This window comes from Anoplolepis gracilipes, chromosome 6 (genome assembly GCF_047496725.1).
Source record: "Anoplolepis gracilipes chromosome 6, ASM4749672v1, whole genome shotgun sequence".
In the NCBI taxonomy this organism is placed as follows: domain Eukaryota; kingdom Metazoa; phylum Arthropoda; class Insecta; order Hymenoptera; family Formicidae; genus Anoplolepis; species Anoplolepis gracilipes.
The window spans coordinates 9,229,150-9,245,603 of record NC_132975.1 but is presented as its reverse complement, the minus strand read 5'-3'; the positions used below and the strand labels follow the sequence as shown (position 1 = coordinate 9,245,603).

At 33.8% G+C, this 16,454-nt stretch overlaps 1 protein-coding gene and 1 long non-coding RNA gene across 3 annotated transcripts in view; one reads left to right on the top strand and one right to left on the bottom strand.

Moving 5' to 3' along the window:
* Positions 1-325: 325 nt before the first annotated feature.
* The window catches only part of Sm (heterogeneous nuclear ribonucleoprotein L), a 147,027-nt gene continuing 130,898 nt past the window's right edge, over positions 326-16,454 (bottom strand). Inside the window, exons 7-11 of one of the 2 annotated variants that reach the window (XM_072895196.1) lie at positions 12,002-12,094; positions 8,719-9,017; positions 7,621-7,844; positions 4,894-5,153; positions 326-4,255 (exon numbers count right to left, since the gene is read on the bottom strand). In XM_072895196.1, the coding sequence (XP_072751297.1) occupies positions 4,116-4,255; positions 4,894-5,153; positions 7,621-7,844; positions 8,719-9,017; positions 12,002-12,094 (1,016 nt within the window). In that variant the 3' untranslated portion in view covers positions 326-4,115. The remainder of the gene's footprint in view (positions 4,256-4,893; positions 5,154-7,620; positions 7,845-8,718; positions 9,018-12,001; positions 12,095-16,454) is intronic. The other variant, XM_072895197.1, reaches the window with a different exon arrangement.
* On the top strand, positions 12,993-16,034 carry LOC140667358 (uncharacterized). The gene is made up of 3 exons (XR_012046989.1): positions 12,993-13,314; positions 15,457-15,724; positions 15,891-16,034. It is a non-coding gene; the product is annotated as an uncharacterized lncRNA (long non-coding RNA).

The window sequence follows — 16,454 nt, the reverse complement described above, 5'->3', positions numbered from 1 at the left end:
AATATTATTATATATATATTATATATTATATATTTTTATATATATATATTTATCTACAAAACTGTATGATATGATTACACATCCTAAATTGCTTAGCGCAACTACTTACGTTTTTTTAGGTCCTGTTCACTAAATCAAAAATTTGAATGATAAATTTTTCAGATAGATAAAAGAGTAATTTATATTCTATGTGCACTCTCTAAACTTTTCTTTATATATAATTACAATACATAATAATATTACTAATAATATACTTTAATAGTATATTAAGAAAAACTGACGAATTTTTTATTTAATGAAATAATAAAACGATAAGATAACAATATTACTAATAATATACTTTAATAATATGTGATGTAAAAACAATTTTACACTTCTCCTATAAAGAAGAATCAGGAGGAGGAAAGTAAAATAATCTATATTGTTGGAACAAAATCGCAACTATAAGTCCAAGTATAATAACGAAACGATGAAAGCGATGGGTACGTCGCTCAGTTTAGTACCTCTTTATTATTCGCTTTTTTCTCGACGTCGATACGTGTCGTCCCTTACGATCGACAACAGTTTCAGCGAGACCGTTTCGTCGTCGACGATTGCGAGAGTTATCCTCGCCTGCGTTTACCAACCAAAAGCCCTTTTAAAACGGTACACAACTTATCCCCTAATCGTATTGTAACAAATATTGCCTCGAATATATATATAAACTTTGTTTTTCTTATTTAAATTATCTCTCATTTTTACGTTAGGTCTCTCGTTCTCTCCCTCACTTTTTCTCTCTCTCTCTCTCTCTCTCTCTCTCTTTCTCTCTCTCTCTCTCTCTCACAGGTAATGGACAAAACGGCGGGTATATTCACGCATCTCAAGGGCGCGTGTTTCGGCCCTTATTATCTTACGTTACGTATGGCCGAGTCTCAAAGAGTCTATTATTTATTTAGTTTAGTAGTAGAGTCGCTTGGTTCGCATCGCGCAAAATTTGTTCGGAGATCTAAAACCATTCTTATAAAAACGCCCCTCGGCCCGACAAAATATTACCGAGGAACACTAATATATTGTGTGTCGTCGACTTCATTGTTCTTATGTGTTTTTTTTTTTTTTTGTTTCGATATATATAAAATTCTCAATTTTCGCGCAGTCCGCGATCTGATCAAAAGCGTGCCAATGTGACGCTCGTCGAGCGCGTGTTTATGCACGCGAACGTACAGACATTGGTACGTGTCATCTCGTCGCAACCTGAACACTACAGCTTTAAGGGAGGGGGCGAAGGAAAGTCCTTCGTTTGTTTATTCGATCGGAGAAGCGGAAGTGTAAATGGGGATAGTGAAAACAATTTAATTTTCTTAATTGATAGCAGTCTAAATGACTTTATTGTTAACGCTTAAAACCCGCGAGAAGCCTCGTGCAACGAAATCATCGAAAAACACAATTAAAAAGTTTTTATGTTGCAATCTAGCATACAAATTTTTGATATGAGAAACAATCATATCCAATCGTGAAAATAACTTTCATCCGGGAACCAATATAATCAGTAATTTTCATGCACATAAAATTCTTTTTGTAAAGAAAATTGCTGTTCCTTTCATTTATTCTCTTCAAAATATTACTTAAAGTGTGTTAGCTATTTTGTTTTATTATAACTCATAATAAATTAAAATTAAAAATTTCAAAACAAAATATATCAACAATTATATTTTAATTAATCTAATCATATATATATATATATATATATGTACTTTAATATTTATTCAATATAACTTTTTATGAAGCAAGAAAAAATGTGATTATTTCCTTAAAGAAAAATTTTAAATATATATATTCGGTATTATAACAATCTAAAAATCTAAACAACTGTTTAAAACAACAACTACTTGTACAAAAATGGTATAAAAATTTTAGATTTATTTAGAGATTCAATTTTATGGCCGATTGAAATTTTTACGTTTTTTAACAATAACATATTAAGGAATATCTAAAAGTTGCAGAGAATAGTTACATTTTGCCTGTGGAAATATGTAAATTACTCTGTTGTTGTACATATTCTTTATGTAATAATTTTACACTAATTGTATTTTTTCAGAATTTATTAAATGGTTATTATAGGAAAAAAATCATTATTTGTATTAGAAAAGAAATTTATTTGGATGAGAGTTATTGAAATGTAATATTAAAAAACTGAATAGAAATTAAATTGAAAGTAAACGATGAAAAAAATTGCGCGATGCTTGCTGCGGGCTGAGGATATTACGACGATAGAGTAACGCGTTATCAATGACATTCAAAGCAGATGCTGCGTTCTGCAGCAGGTCGCTCAGTTCTCGAAAAAACACGAACGATTCGGATCATCTTCTGAACACTCTCTTAAATTGTATCCCGTGTTTAATAAGTGGTCGCCAAGAAATCTCCGGTTTATTTTATTGGATCCCACAAAGTATGGTCGTCGAGGAGCACGTGGCTCGGTTTCAGAATTAATGTCGTGCATCGCGCACGCGAGCGTACGCGAATTTAAGATAAGTTGACCGTAAATACGAGCGAACGAGCGAGCGAGAGAGCGTCTCGTCGCGGTCGTGAGACATCATATATACGTCCGGGCTTTGCGGAAGCAGCGCCCACCTGTCTGCTTCACGAGCAACCACAACGGATTTCGCACTTTTCGCACTCTAGGTTTTTAGAACCTGCAGTCTTCCGAGAAGATTGCCTTCGACGGTCTTCGATCTTCCAGCTGCCCCTCTTCTGAGAGATTCGACCTTCCTCGGATGATTCTTCTTCCGAAGAAGTTAGACCGTCTTCGAGCCATTCCGTTACCACCAAAAAGAATTTTACCTTGTTCGATCTATCCATTTCCCGATTGTTTTCCATCTTCTTTCAGTCATTCTAAGAAAATGCCATCTCCTTTCAACCATTTCTTTTCTGATAGATCATGCTTTTAAGTTTCTTCTGAGAGAGGAGATCAAATTTCCTCGGACAGCTCTTCTTCTCAAGGAGATAGACTTTTCGTGAGTTGTCTTTTTTATTCTAAAATGGCTTCTTCAAGCTATTCCATCTTTTTCGATCTATCTCTTAGTCAACGTATTATTTTCTTCCACTGTCTAAAAGATGTCATTCTTTTTTTTTCTTTGATTCGATCTTCTTTAAATCATTTATCTTCTGAAACGGTTTAGCCTTGTTCGAAATAGCTTTCATTAAAACAAAAAAAATATCTCATTAAATCACATCGATTCCTTAAGAGTGAAATTTTAATGATGATCGTGCGCGCGTGGCTCTTCGCGAAGCGTACCGGTTTACTTCCAAGCCCTTGATATGTGTATGGCCGGAAACCGCTGAGCTTTCTGAGCTATGTGCAGAGTCTCCGGGAATGAAGCACGACGTTGTTGCGAGGTTTGTGAACTGTTGACCGAAAAATCCTCGTAACTTTAACACAAGCGCCGCGATGCCGCCACCGATGTATCGTCGTACTTACCGCAACTGTCGTTGAATGCTGATTACCGTGTCTGACCCACGTTGACAATTGTCTCTGGTGAACACGACACTATCACGGTGCCGAGTTTACACATTGTATGATCGGCAACTTTCTCTCTTCGACCGCGACGGCAAAGATCCCTATCGCATCTAGGATAACTAGATACGTAGGTACACGAAATCCTTCTTTAGGAGTCCAGTAGACTCGCGGGAGAATCACCAATTTTTCTACGATATGTCGCGCTCGATTGAAAGTGAATATCGTATTGCAATGTATTTTTCTTTCGCCGCGAAAATCGATGTTCCGATTATTCTCCCCATGTACGAAAGGTTCGTTCTCACCCGATCTCGCTGGCGCGCGCGTTCGTCTCACCCGTCTAGATGGGCCCGTCACATCAGTAGGGCCAAAAGGTGGGTAATGGGGGCGGGGGCGGAGGGGGTACGGTCGGATAGAGGGTCGGGGTGGCTATTAGGAGACAGGTGGGCGGCGGTAGGGGTGGCGGTACGGGTGGTGGCGGCGGTAGGACCGGGGATAATGTTATTGTTGCGGCTGCGGGGTGCAGGGCCGTGCCCGCCGTCGCGGGGGCACACAACGGGTGCAGGGCGGCGAGTGAGGGGCGCTGGCGCTGACGCTGACGCTGTTGGCCCTGGACCTCGCCGTTCTATTCCGAGTCCTGCTGCATTTTGACGTGGCCATTACCGGCGGAATTGCTCGACGCGCTGCCGCTGCTGGGCGGGAAGCTCGTGGGTATGGTGCGCGACGACGAGAAGCAGAGTTTCATGATGTAGGGGAACTTACCGTCTGAAACAGACGAGCGCAACAAAGGGGACCGACATTGTAATATTTAGCTGTCAAACTTACTAACAAAGGAATTGTCGATCGATTAGGATCACCTGTGTCGAGCAACGTTTCTCGTTGGATTGATAATTATTATAATTATTATAATTAGCAAATTATTTAGAAAAAATAGGGTTTTTGTTCTCTATACATATACATATATATTTCGATATTAATTATTTAATTTTATTATTGACTCTATAAATTAATATCAAAATTAAAATAAATCTATTTGTACATCGAGCGTAATGCGTGTAATCAAGATGTTTATCCAATTGATTATTCTGAATGTTTTAATAAAATAATTTGTTAGATCCTTTACTCTGTTCGATATTAAATTACTCGAATATTTCAAGAGATGCTCAAACGAAAACTAGAGGAAGAACCTTTGCTTTTCTGATAACAGAATAATCGTAAACTTGAATAAGGGAAATGAAATCTAAATCCAAAATCGAATGAAAAAGCGATAAAGTCGTCGTCGATCACTCGCAAAATATCATAATCTCTCGTAAAATTCTCACACTGTGTGCTATCTCGTGAAGGAACGCAGTGTGAGAGAAATCCAAATTTTACGATCGTACACGCGCGATATCGATACTTACTGCTGTTCTCCAGTGCTGTGTGATTGCACTCCATGATAGCAGCCACCGCAATACCAACACTGCTGAATTCGATGAGACCGGACGACGATCGTTCAGACTTGAGAGGGAACAGCTTGATCGTCGTCGGTGCCTCAATCCCGCGTTCTACAAATACGCGATTTACTGTTTCCTCAGTCAGATCCGGTGGGGTATTGAAGAAATGAACTATTTTCGATGGTGGCTGTATCCTGTTCTTATTAGCCATTGCGGGGTTCAAGAATCTGCAATGATATACCGGAAAACCGGACATTGTAGATTTGCGAAAAAAATGCAATTCTTAGAAACTATGCATATAATTTTTTCGCCTAATTATTGATCAATTTGAGATCGATTATTATAATGTTAAAAAAAAATAATGTATAAGATTTCATTATCAGTTTTATTTTGTTTAAAAAATTATTAAACTTGTTATTTATAAATGTTATGGAAAAATTGATTGAGCTTCTACATAATTTCTCAGAGTATTCTCATAAAACAACATATTTCACGTCTTTTGTTAATAAAAATTAAATAAAACAGAAATATATCGAAACTATCAATCATAATGTGTCAATCAGAGATTTCATTTATCAATTTTTTAAAGAAGAGAATGAAAAATGCATTTAATATTTTCGTTCAACTTTATCGTTATAGATATCTATCATCATTTTGTCAGAGTTACTCTGTTGATCGGTAAATTTTAAACGAGATATATCGATAGTATATTGATGAAGATATGCATTTCTAGATTTGAAAACTAAAAGCGAATATTTTTATCAACTCAAAACACAAAAAATAATATTGGAAAAAATATATCAAAGCATCTTTTTATTTCCTCTCTTCGCTTTGATGAAGTCTCGCCTCAGGGGGAATATTCTTATTCCGTAAAATTGTTGTCTTTCACGACTTGTACAATATGGACATCTTATTCTCAACAGAAATGTCAGCTTACAGCCTAGTCCCTCAATTACGCGAACGAAAGCGGATTTTCGCATGAAGGAGGAAACGTCGGGATGCTTCTAGTGCACAGTTTGTCTTTCACAAGCTTTAGGAAACTTCTTGTGATTAACTTCTCGCAATCAGAACTAGTGCTCGCGCCCAAGGCGGAGCAATTCCCTGTGGGCGATTAGGTTTTTAGTCAAAACAAAATACTCATTTCGCCGAGAGAGCACTTTTTACTGCCCCCGTGAAAAACATGTATCACGTTTTAGCAGTGTATTTCTTCGCTTTGCTAAATTATTCGTTTCAATTAATTATTCGGTTTGAATTGCGTAAAACCGTGTTTGACTAAAATTTAAATTGACTTTTTCAGAATCGTTAAATTAATAACGCATTGAGACTTAACGTTAAAAGGCAAGGGAAAAATTCAGAAAGCAAAGAAAAATAAAGAACAGGTTTAACAAATTTTAAAAATTCCAATTAAAAAACATCTTACTGTAATCTTTATTGCAATACTATTATTGTGCAAATAATCATATTTTTAAACAATGTGAATGATGTTCGTAATAACTAGGAAGCATTTTTTTTATAAAACTGCTGTAATTTTTATTCAGTTTTGATGTAACTGCAATTGATTTAACTTTTAAATTTTTCGACGTTTTATGTGAATAAAGGCTCAAATTTTTTCTTTTGACACAATGGCATGATATTCACGTGTGACAAAAACTTCATTAGAGATTCACACGGAGAACGACTCTCCGCATTGTCATCTGCAGCTCTCTAGCGTAGTTGAAAGAGTTGGAACTTAATCGCTGAGCCGGATCATCAGACACGCCCTTTTGAGTAACTAAGGGACGGCCAGCGGAGAGGTACGCTGGTCCAAACGTGAAATTGCAGTGGTGTCGTTAGTTCCTATTCAACCTTTAGATTTGATTCTTCCGCTTGAGCGCGTTCGCTTTCCGAGCATGACCAGACAAGGTCGCGACTTGAGCTGAGTGGGAACTGGAGATTTTCAGTGTTACGAAACGAAGAAATTTAAATCATACTCGTTTACGCGTTTTCATTTAATTAGACTTCCGAGTTTAATCTCGTGGAGTGCCGTCGCAATCTGCCGGATCGCGTTGAACACGCCCCGCGTCATGTTACCGTCTCTTAAGATCCGCTAAGAAATATGATGATAGGGAATCGGTCGATCAAGCAAGGTAGCGTTATCAAGACTTTCTAAGAGCGACGACCTCGATGTCAAAGTTAGACACACATATCAATTTATTATAAATCTATGGATATATTTCTGAAAAATCAAATCTTATAGGAGAAAGATACTCGACTTGTATTTGTTATCGTATATAACAAAAAGGAATATTTCTTTAAGCTTAAAATTTATTAGTTGAATACGATTTATTACAAAATTTATTTAAATACATTTTTATTGAAACATTTTATGAATCTTATGTTAAGGCAAAAAGTGTAATATATTGTTTTACGAGTTTTTTTCTTTTTTCTTTTTTTGTTACGCGCGAGATAAAACGTGCGTTTAAATGGTGAGGAAGGAACAGTCGCCGTAAGATGTACTTACAACGAAAGTATATATACATATATGTATATATATATATATATATATATCCTTTCGCCATATATTGCACGAGAAAATATCGCGGAGAATGAAAGAAAGATCAAGCGGAGACAAATGGCCTTCACGAGGGGAAGAACAAACTGAGCGAAAAATGACAAGAGAATAAAATGCGAAGAGTCGCTTGCACCAAGACTCACCTGTTATTCTTGCTTCCTGTGAAGTCCTTGAAGCTTGCTGTTTTGTCGGGTAGGATATAAGGGTTGGTGACGTCCGAAAGGAAGGCCTGTTTCGAGAAACCTAGCTGCAACCTGCCGTCTGTCCCAATCGTGACGTTATTCAGGTTCTGTAAACATCGTTCGACGGCTATGCTGTCCCCCATCTGTATCATCGCGCATCCTTCCTTCGTTTTCAAGAATTTAACCTGCGAACAAAGAGGTTGAAGTTTATCGCTCGGCGTTGCACGGTATTCATGAAATGTGTGAACCGCTACGCTCCTTTTCCCAAAATAACCCCGCGATCGATCGTTTGTCGTCGCGGTATTTAACATCGACGTATGTAAAGAGCACCTGACTTTTCGCCGAGTCGAATTTTTTCTCCTACTTTCGATCTAACATCTTTGATATTTTAAGTAGTCAGATCGCTACTATTTTAAAATTGTTTAATTTATAATTTTGTCGAAAGCTCCTGTTTTAAATCTCTAAATGAAAAATTGCCTTGGTTTATTTCCTATTTGAGGTACAAAGTAAGAACTCTCAATATGATTCTTATATTCTTCTCAGAATCCATATATGTGAAAAGATAGAGATTGAAAATAAGAGCAAAACATTTTGATTCGGAACATATTTTTTCTTCTATATTTCAAACCACTTTCAGTTCGTATTTGATTAAACATTCACTAAACACCGCATGTTTAATGAATGAACCGTTAGATTGTTCTGCGATGTGAAATTTAGCTTTTAATTAAATATAGATTAACTCGCGAAAATTCGCTCTCACTATTATCCTTGTTATACAGACTGCAAAATACACGAAAACTGTTAATCCTTGTTAAACGCAAGTACATACATTAGAGATGTCGACAGTCGTACCATGTTAACGGAACATCCTCCCACGTCACAAGGATGATTAAATCGCGCAAGCTCTGTACGTGTGTATGTATGTGTGTGTATGTACGTGTGTGTGTGTGTGTGTGTGTGTAAGGGAGAGGGGGGGGAGGGAAAGGGCACGTACGTACGAACTCGGTTACATTTAACAAACACCTGCGTCGTACAAAGAGGTCCGTGGTCACCACCTACCTTCGTTACGTTGCCGTACAAGCAGAACAGGTTGAAGAGCTTGTCGGTATTGACTTTGTCCGGTTGCAGACCGTACACCATCATGACTGAGCCCTGCGTGCTTGAGGGTGGCGTTTGGCCTAGGGTGGGCACGTAACCTGGTCGAGGTGGCGTGGGATGTAATGGCTCGCGGCCGCTGAAATCGCTCTTGATGCCGTAACGCTCGACGTACGGCTCCGCATATGTCGCTGGTCCGTTGAAGTTCTCCTCGTAACGATCGTGACCGGCACCAGGCGGAAAAGTGACCTGTGGCGTAGAGCCTGGAACCCAGAGATGCACATACCATTATACTGACGTGTGAGACAAATGACGTGCGCGAAATACTGGATAACTGGACATTCTTGTTGTTCACCGCGGGAACCTGTCGACTGTGCTGATGGATACGCGTAGCTGTTCAGTGAAATCGGGGCATCGCAAAGGAATTTATCACAGTTGCAATAAATCGTTATAATGTAGACTCTCTGCTCATAATATTGATAAATCATGAGAGAAAGATTTTTATATTAAAACAGAAAGAATAAAATATAGGAAAATATATGTATATACTGATGAATATTAAGAAAGTTATCAAAAATAAATGTTAAAATTGTCATTATTGATTTATTTTATAAAGTTATTTAGCCATTTAATTTATAAATAATGATTGATTTAATTTATCACTTTTTTGTTTATTACATGTAACTTTTATACATGAAAGCAATCAAGTATTAATTTCGTAAAAGGGAAGGTTTTGTGAGAGAATTTCTAATATATTATAATATATTTTTCTAGAGAAATATTTATAATTATTTATAATATTTATAATTAATTACAATTTAAAAATTTTTCTGTAATTTTAAAAAAGACAAAACAAGTAAAATAAAAAAAACGGCAAAATAGAAAAAATAAAAACGATATAGCGTTAAAGCGAATAATTCAACCCTTGGGCGACAGAATATTAAGAATATTAGCAAAAATAAACATTAAAATCGTCATTGATTTATATTATTTAATTTATAAATAATACACTCAAAATGATCTTGCAATTTCAACAAAAAGTTTTTAGGTGTAAAAAATTAACTGAAACAGATAAATTATTCGCAAATATTGTGATACTGCATATATTTTGCACTTAATCAATTTAAATGACAGAGACAGAATATACATCTGTACTATTAGTGTAATTTAGACAGAAAATTTTTCTGTGATGCCTATCTTTAAGGTCTATTGTCAAGGACAATTATATTTGTGATTAATATTTGGCAATGGGATCTAAATTTTTTAGAGGTATTGCTAGAATATTACTGCTATAAATTCTATACGTGACAAACAATATTCTAACAGATACAAAAAATAGCAATAAATTTCAATTGAGACATCTAGAAATCTATCTACATTAGCAAGATATTTCTTTGAGTGATTGATTTAATTTATTACTTTATTTTATTTATAATATTATATAAAACTTTTATATATGAAAGCAATCTAGTATTAATTTCATAAATAAAGTAGATTTTGTGAGAGAATTTATATATTCTTCTAGAGAAATATTTATTTACATTTCAAAATTTTTATACAATTTAAAAAAAAGCGAAACAAGTAAAAAAACAGAAAATGGAAGAAATGAAAACGATATACAGCGTTAAAGCGAACAATTCAACTCTTGACCGAAGTAATACAAGCCGGCGAGACTATTGGAATGGTAATGCAATACTATGTCGGCTGCATATAACCGAGTATTAAATGTTGCGACAAATGGTATCGATTAAAATGTCGGAGGTTATTGGGAAAAGTGAGTCGCGGTAGTGAATTACGATAATGTTTTCAACTATCGGATTATATCGCGCGCAACGAGATTCGAGTGGTTTCAATTGCAGCCACGTTACGTTACATTTGATTCAACGATTTTCCGTCAAAATCGCAATAGGATATCAGTCGCAATTGACTTATGACGATAGTTTTAGACCGAGTTATACTAGGAATTATATATTTTCCCGAAATCAATATTAGAATAGAACTACTCAATAGCTTAGATATGACATATACAAGAAATTGCTATTACTGCTTGCAATAGTTCGAATGCACATCGATGCAATAGGCACGTGTCGCTTACATGACAATTCCATTTTGATTTTGCATTATTAAATCGACATCTTTGTGGTATCTAATATGAGTGATATTAATATGACTTGTGATAATAATACGATAGTTTCCTCATGATTACAGGATGAATTCTAAAAATAATTTACTACTTTTATTTCACAATTAATAAAATAGCAAGAAATAAAAAAAAAAAACAGTTTCTTATAAAAAAATAATTTCTATACAAATTTTTTAATTTTTACACTTAAGTTTTTTCGAGAAATTAACTTTCTAATTTAAATATATAAATTTTAGAACAATTTATTAATATATGTAACATCTACTGATACAATAAGTACAATTTTTTCTTATTTAAAGCCTTTTAAAATTTTAAAAATTTTGAAAGTTTTTTTAACATAAAAATTTATTATATATTTTTCAATAAATATCCAATAAATTTTGAAGAACAATATTTTATCATTAAAATGTAGATTTTAGATTTTATTTTTTTATTTATTCTATTTATTATCATAAGACGTTTTCAAATTATAAAGTTGCGCAATATATAAAGTTTTGAAAATATGCATGCATGTTATGCATGCTATTTACGTTTAAGTAAAATTGTTTGTAATATTCCTCTGGGAAACTTGGTATGTTTATACACTTGGTCTGTTATTAATATTTCATAATATATGTTATAAAATAACAAGCTAGCTTATATGTTTGCAAATATAAAGAAAAAACTTTCTAATAAAATCTTTTTCTAATTTTCTAAATGCTCAAATTATAAATTTTCTTCGAAATAAAAATTTCACCAACGCAATATTCTACGAATGCGGTAACTTCAATAAATATTTTCCAGATAAAATAGTTTTACAAAGTAAATTATATATATATATTTTTTTTCCTATTCGTGTACGTTGTAAATAAATGTGCTCGACATACTTTTTCTGTGGGTAAACCTAGAATATCGTTTCGCTTCGCACTTCGTCAGTCTTCCATTAATCCGTTCTCATTTTTTACACATGTTCACGAGAAACTTGCGATCACCTAGCCATTCATTTTCCAAACCGGTGAGCTTAATTTGGCCATTAGGTATCGGCAAACAGGATAGACGGACAGACAGTTGAATGAACGGAGAAGTAGAGAATAAAAGGAAAGAAAGACAAATACGGACACTCACCGTACGGCTGGGGTGCGGCGCCGTATCTTGGTTCGGCCAAAAGGGGAGCCGGCCTTCCATTTCCTGTCGCGTCGTTTTTGTGTGTGCTCGAGCCTGCAAGAACGACAGTTCGTCGATGAGACAATAATCATCTACGACGGGTATATTGCGTTCCGCACAATCATCGCGGCGCGACAAGATAAATGATGTTACGTGCGTTTCAAATAATTTCAATAAAAAAAAAATGTTCCCAATTTTAATATGGGTTTCGAGCCATTCGCGCACCGAGTCACACATAAATTATAAAAATAAAAAAGAAAGATTAAAAATTGTATAGACGCAATAGTAAAAAAAATTTGTAACTATTCAGTTTAAGATAAATTTAAAATATAATTATATAATTAATTTAATTATATTAAAAATATATAATTAATTACATAATTAATTTTATAAAATATATATAATTTTTTGGGGGAGGGGGGGAAGAGATGTGATACTGATTTCGCTGTCTGTCGAGAAGAAAATCGATTCCGAATCAAGTGGTTTTGAAATACGTTTAATGAATAAAGTCATATTTAACCATATATTGTATTAATATAATCCTTGTGGCGTAGAGAACGTTACTGTTTATACGCGGTCTACGCACACTTGCCTTGTCATTCAAACGAGGACACTTGAGTAAGACGGTAGCAGCGTGAATCGCTCCGTCGTATTACTCGAAATACTATCACAAGTACTAACAACAAGAAATGTTGGATGCGAGATCCTCAACGAAGAGATTAAGTTATATTCAAATAAGAATCGAAGCATATATATAGAAAATATACATATATAGAAAATGAGAACGCTCAATTAATGTTTCATTGGGATATTTATGAACGATATGCTTTTCCTTTATAAATCGATGATTTTGCGTTATAACTAATAAGTGTGAAGAAGTATACGAGTTATATAATTAAAATTTTACAATACGTAATATATTCAAAAACATGTCTCTTGCTAATCATGCGATTAACTTTGATCGAATATATCATATCTTGAAATGTGTTTAATACATATATAAAAATTATACTTATTGTTAACCATATATTTTAATAATTCTCAATCGCGTAGTAAAAATTCGGCGATTGTTTCCTACGACTTACGACCTACGACATACCGCGCACTGGTGTTTGCGCGCGGTCACCTTGATGTCATTCGCGCGACGACACTCGAGCAAGAAGGTAACGGCGTGAATCGCTCCGTCGTATTACTCGAAATACTATCACGAGAAGTACTAACAATAAGAAATGTTGGATGCGAGATCCTCGACGAAGAGATTAAGTTATATTCAAGTAAGAATTGAAGCATATATATATATAGAAAATAGGGATATAGAAAATATACATATATAGAAAATGAGAACGCTCAATTAATGTTTCATTGGGATATTTATGAACGATATGCTTTTCCTTTATAAATCGATGATCTTGCGTTATAACTAATAAGTGTGAAAAAGTATATGAGTTATACAATTAAAATTTTACAATACGTAATATATTCAAAAACATGTCTCTTGCTAATCATGCGATTAACTTTGATTGAATATATCATATCTTGAAATGTGTTTAATACATATATGTATAAAAATTATACTTATTGTTAATATATCATATCTTGAAATGTGTTTAATACATATATAAAAATTATACTTATTGTTAACCATATATTTTAATAATGCTCAATCGTGTGGTAAAAATTCGGCGATTGTTTCCTACGACTTACGACCTACGACATACCGCGCACTGGTGTTTGCGCGCGGTCACCTTGATGTCATTCGCGCGACGACACTCGAGCAAGAAGCTAGCGGCGTGAATCGCTCCGTCGTATTACTCGTGACAAGTACTAGAAGATGGTAAATACGACATTCTTGTGACGAAAAGATTAATTCTTAAGATATATTCAACAGTAAGAATCGAAACATAGAAAATAGGAATGTTAAATGAACTGTTTCATTTTATTGTAATATTTATGGATATACGTCTTCCTTTTGTAACAATTATTTTATATTATAATATATACATATGAATAATTATATACGAGTTATAATTAAAGTTTCACGAAATGTAATATTAAAAAATTCTCTCTTTGTTAATTAATTACGTGATAATTTTCGATCGAGTAAATCGTGTAAAATATACAAATCCCACGAATTACAGCTTACATCTATTATTGTTACATGAAATTATTATTATGCTTTTGCATTTACTTAAATCATTCAAATCATTGATTCATGTAGAATTCTGTATTCTCAATTCGAAAATGATGGGCATATTGTTTAAATTAGCTACGAATCTTAAAATATAATGCAAGGTTTAAACGTGTATATTTATATGAGATATAATTTTATCGGCGAGGCAAAAAAGTGATTTGTGATTCTCATCTTTTATGTTCCGAATTCTACTTTTAAATATCACGAGAAATCTGCTTTGATAAATAGCTGTTCATTTTGAGTCCATCAATCATGAAAATTAATTAATTCGGGCTGATAATCTCTAATCATTCTTCAGAAATGTCACGTTTGACATCTCTTAGCATTTGTTAGTAACTGAAATATATTATCATGATAATCTTCGAATAGAGTGGGGATAATTTTATGTAATTGTTACGTTATTGTTACGTTGTTCTCTCGTAAATCACAATTTAATAAAATGCCTGTTTCAAGAATACTGTTAAAGTATTGTGCAATTGTTGTGTTTATTTTGTTTATTATGATTAGTGTGCACGATTATATTTTCGTGCGTGATTAGACAGTTATTTGTAAATAATAGGGACGTGTACAATATTTCGTGGTAATAAATATAATATTTCTTATGATTAAACCGTCACACGATACTCGATGTTCGTTTCTAAACATATAACAATCTGTTTACATGTTTATATGTCGTTATCTTGCCATTTTCACGACGAGGCTCGAGTAAGTAGGCAATAACGCGAACTGCTCCGTATATATCTTAATATTATCTCTCAAAATACGATTATAGACAATTTCGAACGTGATCATTTTCTACTATTATTATCAATTACCATAATGCTCGCGTTTTAACTTGACATGAGTAGGATCGCGCGATATTAGGATAAAATTCCCGACATTGTGTGTGTGTATGTTATTTTCTCGGTTATTAAGATAACGTCACAGATAAAAGATGAATTAATTTCAAGTCAAATGATGTGCTATGACATATTTCATTAATTAATACAATCGTATTTAATACTACGTGTTTTATACACTTGTCGATTGCGTAGTTAATATTCGGCGTTTAAATATTGCTGAAAGCCTCGATGAAAATATGTTTCAAACAAATTTTATGTATTTATTCGATCAAAATATATCGTACAAAAAAGTAATCAATAGAGCGATGATGTTATTTTAAGATAGGCATTCTTGCTCGGTGTTGGTTTTTTGAAGTATACTTATATTGCATCTCTTTTCGCAGAACATACTCGAGTACATTCTCATTCGGATATGAGATATTTCGCTTATTCTCTATTGCGAAATTCGGGAGTGTCGCACAAAGTTTAGCGCGTTCGTTTTTACCAAAGTGCCATTGACGATTTATCAGTTATTAATCAATCATCATTAACTGTATTTTCGCAAATGAATAATATAGTGCGCGATTGTAACAAACCTGAAAAAAAGAGCACAACCTGAGAGGAGGAGGAGGAGGCCTAGGAGGCATCAGGTGTCGGCGGAGCAACCTTGAGGTGAGCAATTTATATGTTTTTTAATTTATTATTTTTTTGTAAAATTAATTGTTTACCTCTATAATAATAATTTATTTTTTATTATTGCGTAATACAATACATATTAACAATTTTGAACACTACTTTATATGTATATCTACAATTTAATATATTTGTGTTTTTACAGGTCATCGTGATGTACTACAACTCCGCTGCTGCGCATCAGAGGGAGAGAGAAAGTACCAAGTAAGTTTTAAATTATTTATTTTTATCTCAAGTCTAATTAATAATTCCCATAAAGCTTATGTAAATAATATAATTAATAATAAATATGAGAGATGAGAGTATATATATATATATATATATATATATATATATATATATATATATATATATATTACAATCCTAAAACAAATACATATTCTTTATATATAATAATATATATAATAAAATATAGCTGAAAGGCCCTGCATAAACCAATATAAATTAAAAATCCCAAATTATACAATAATAGGATAATAATGATAGAAAATTATGCTTGAAATAATATTTAGATTTTGATCAAGTTCTTGATGAGAGAAACTGACACAGAACGTAGTTCTCTCTGATTAGTAGGAAAGACAATAGCAACAGAATAATACATTTTGCATAAACCGTGCACTATTGATTTACATTAAATCATGTTATATCACACATACATACGCGTATGTATATTCTCAAGCTAAGCGTAAATTTCCTTTTGGTATACCTA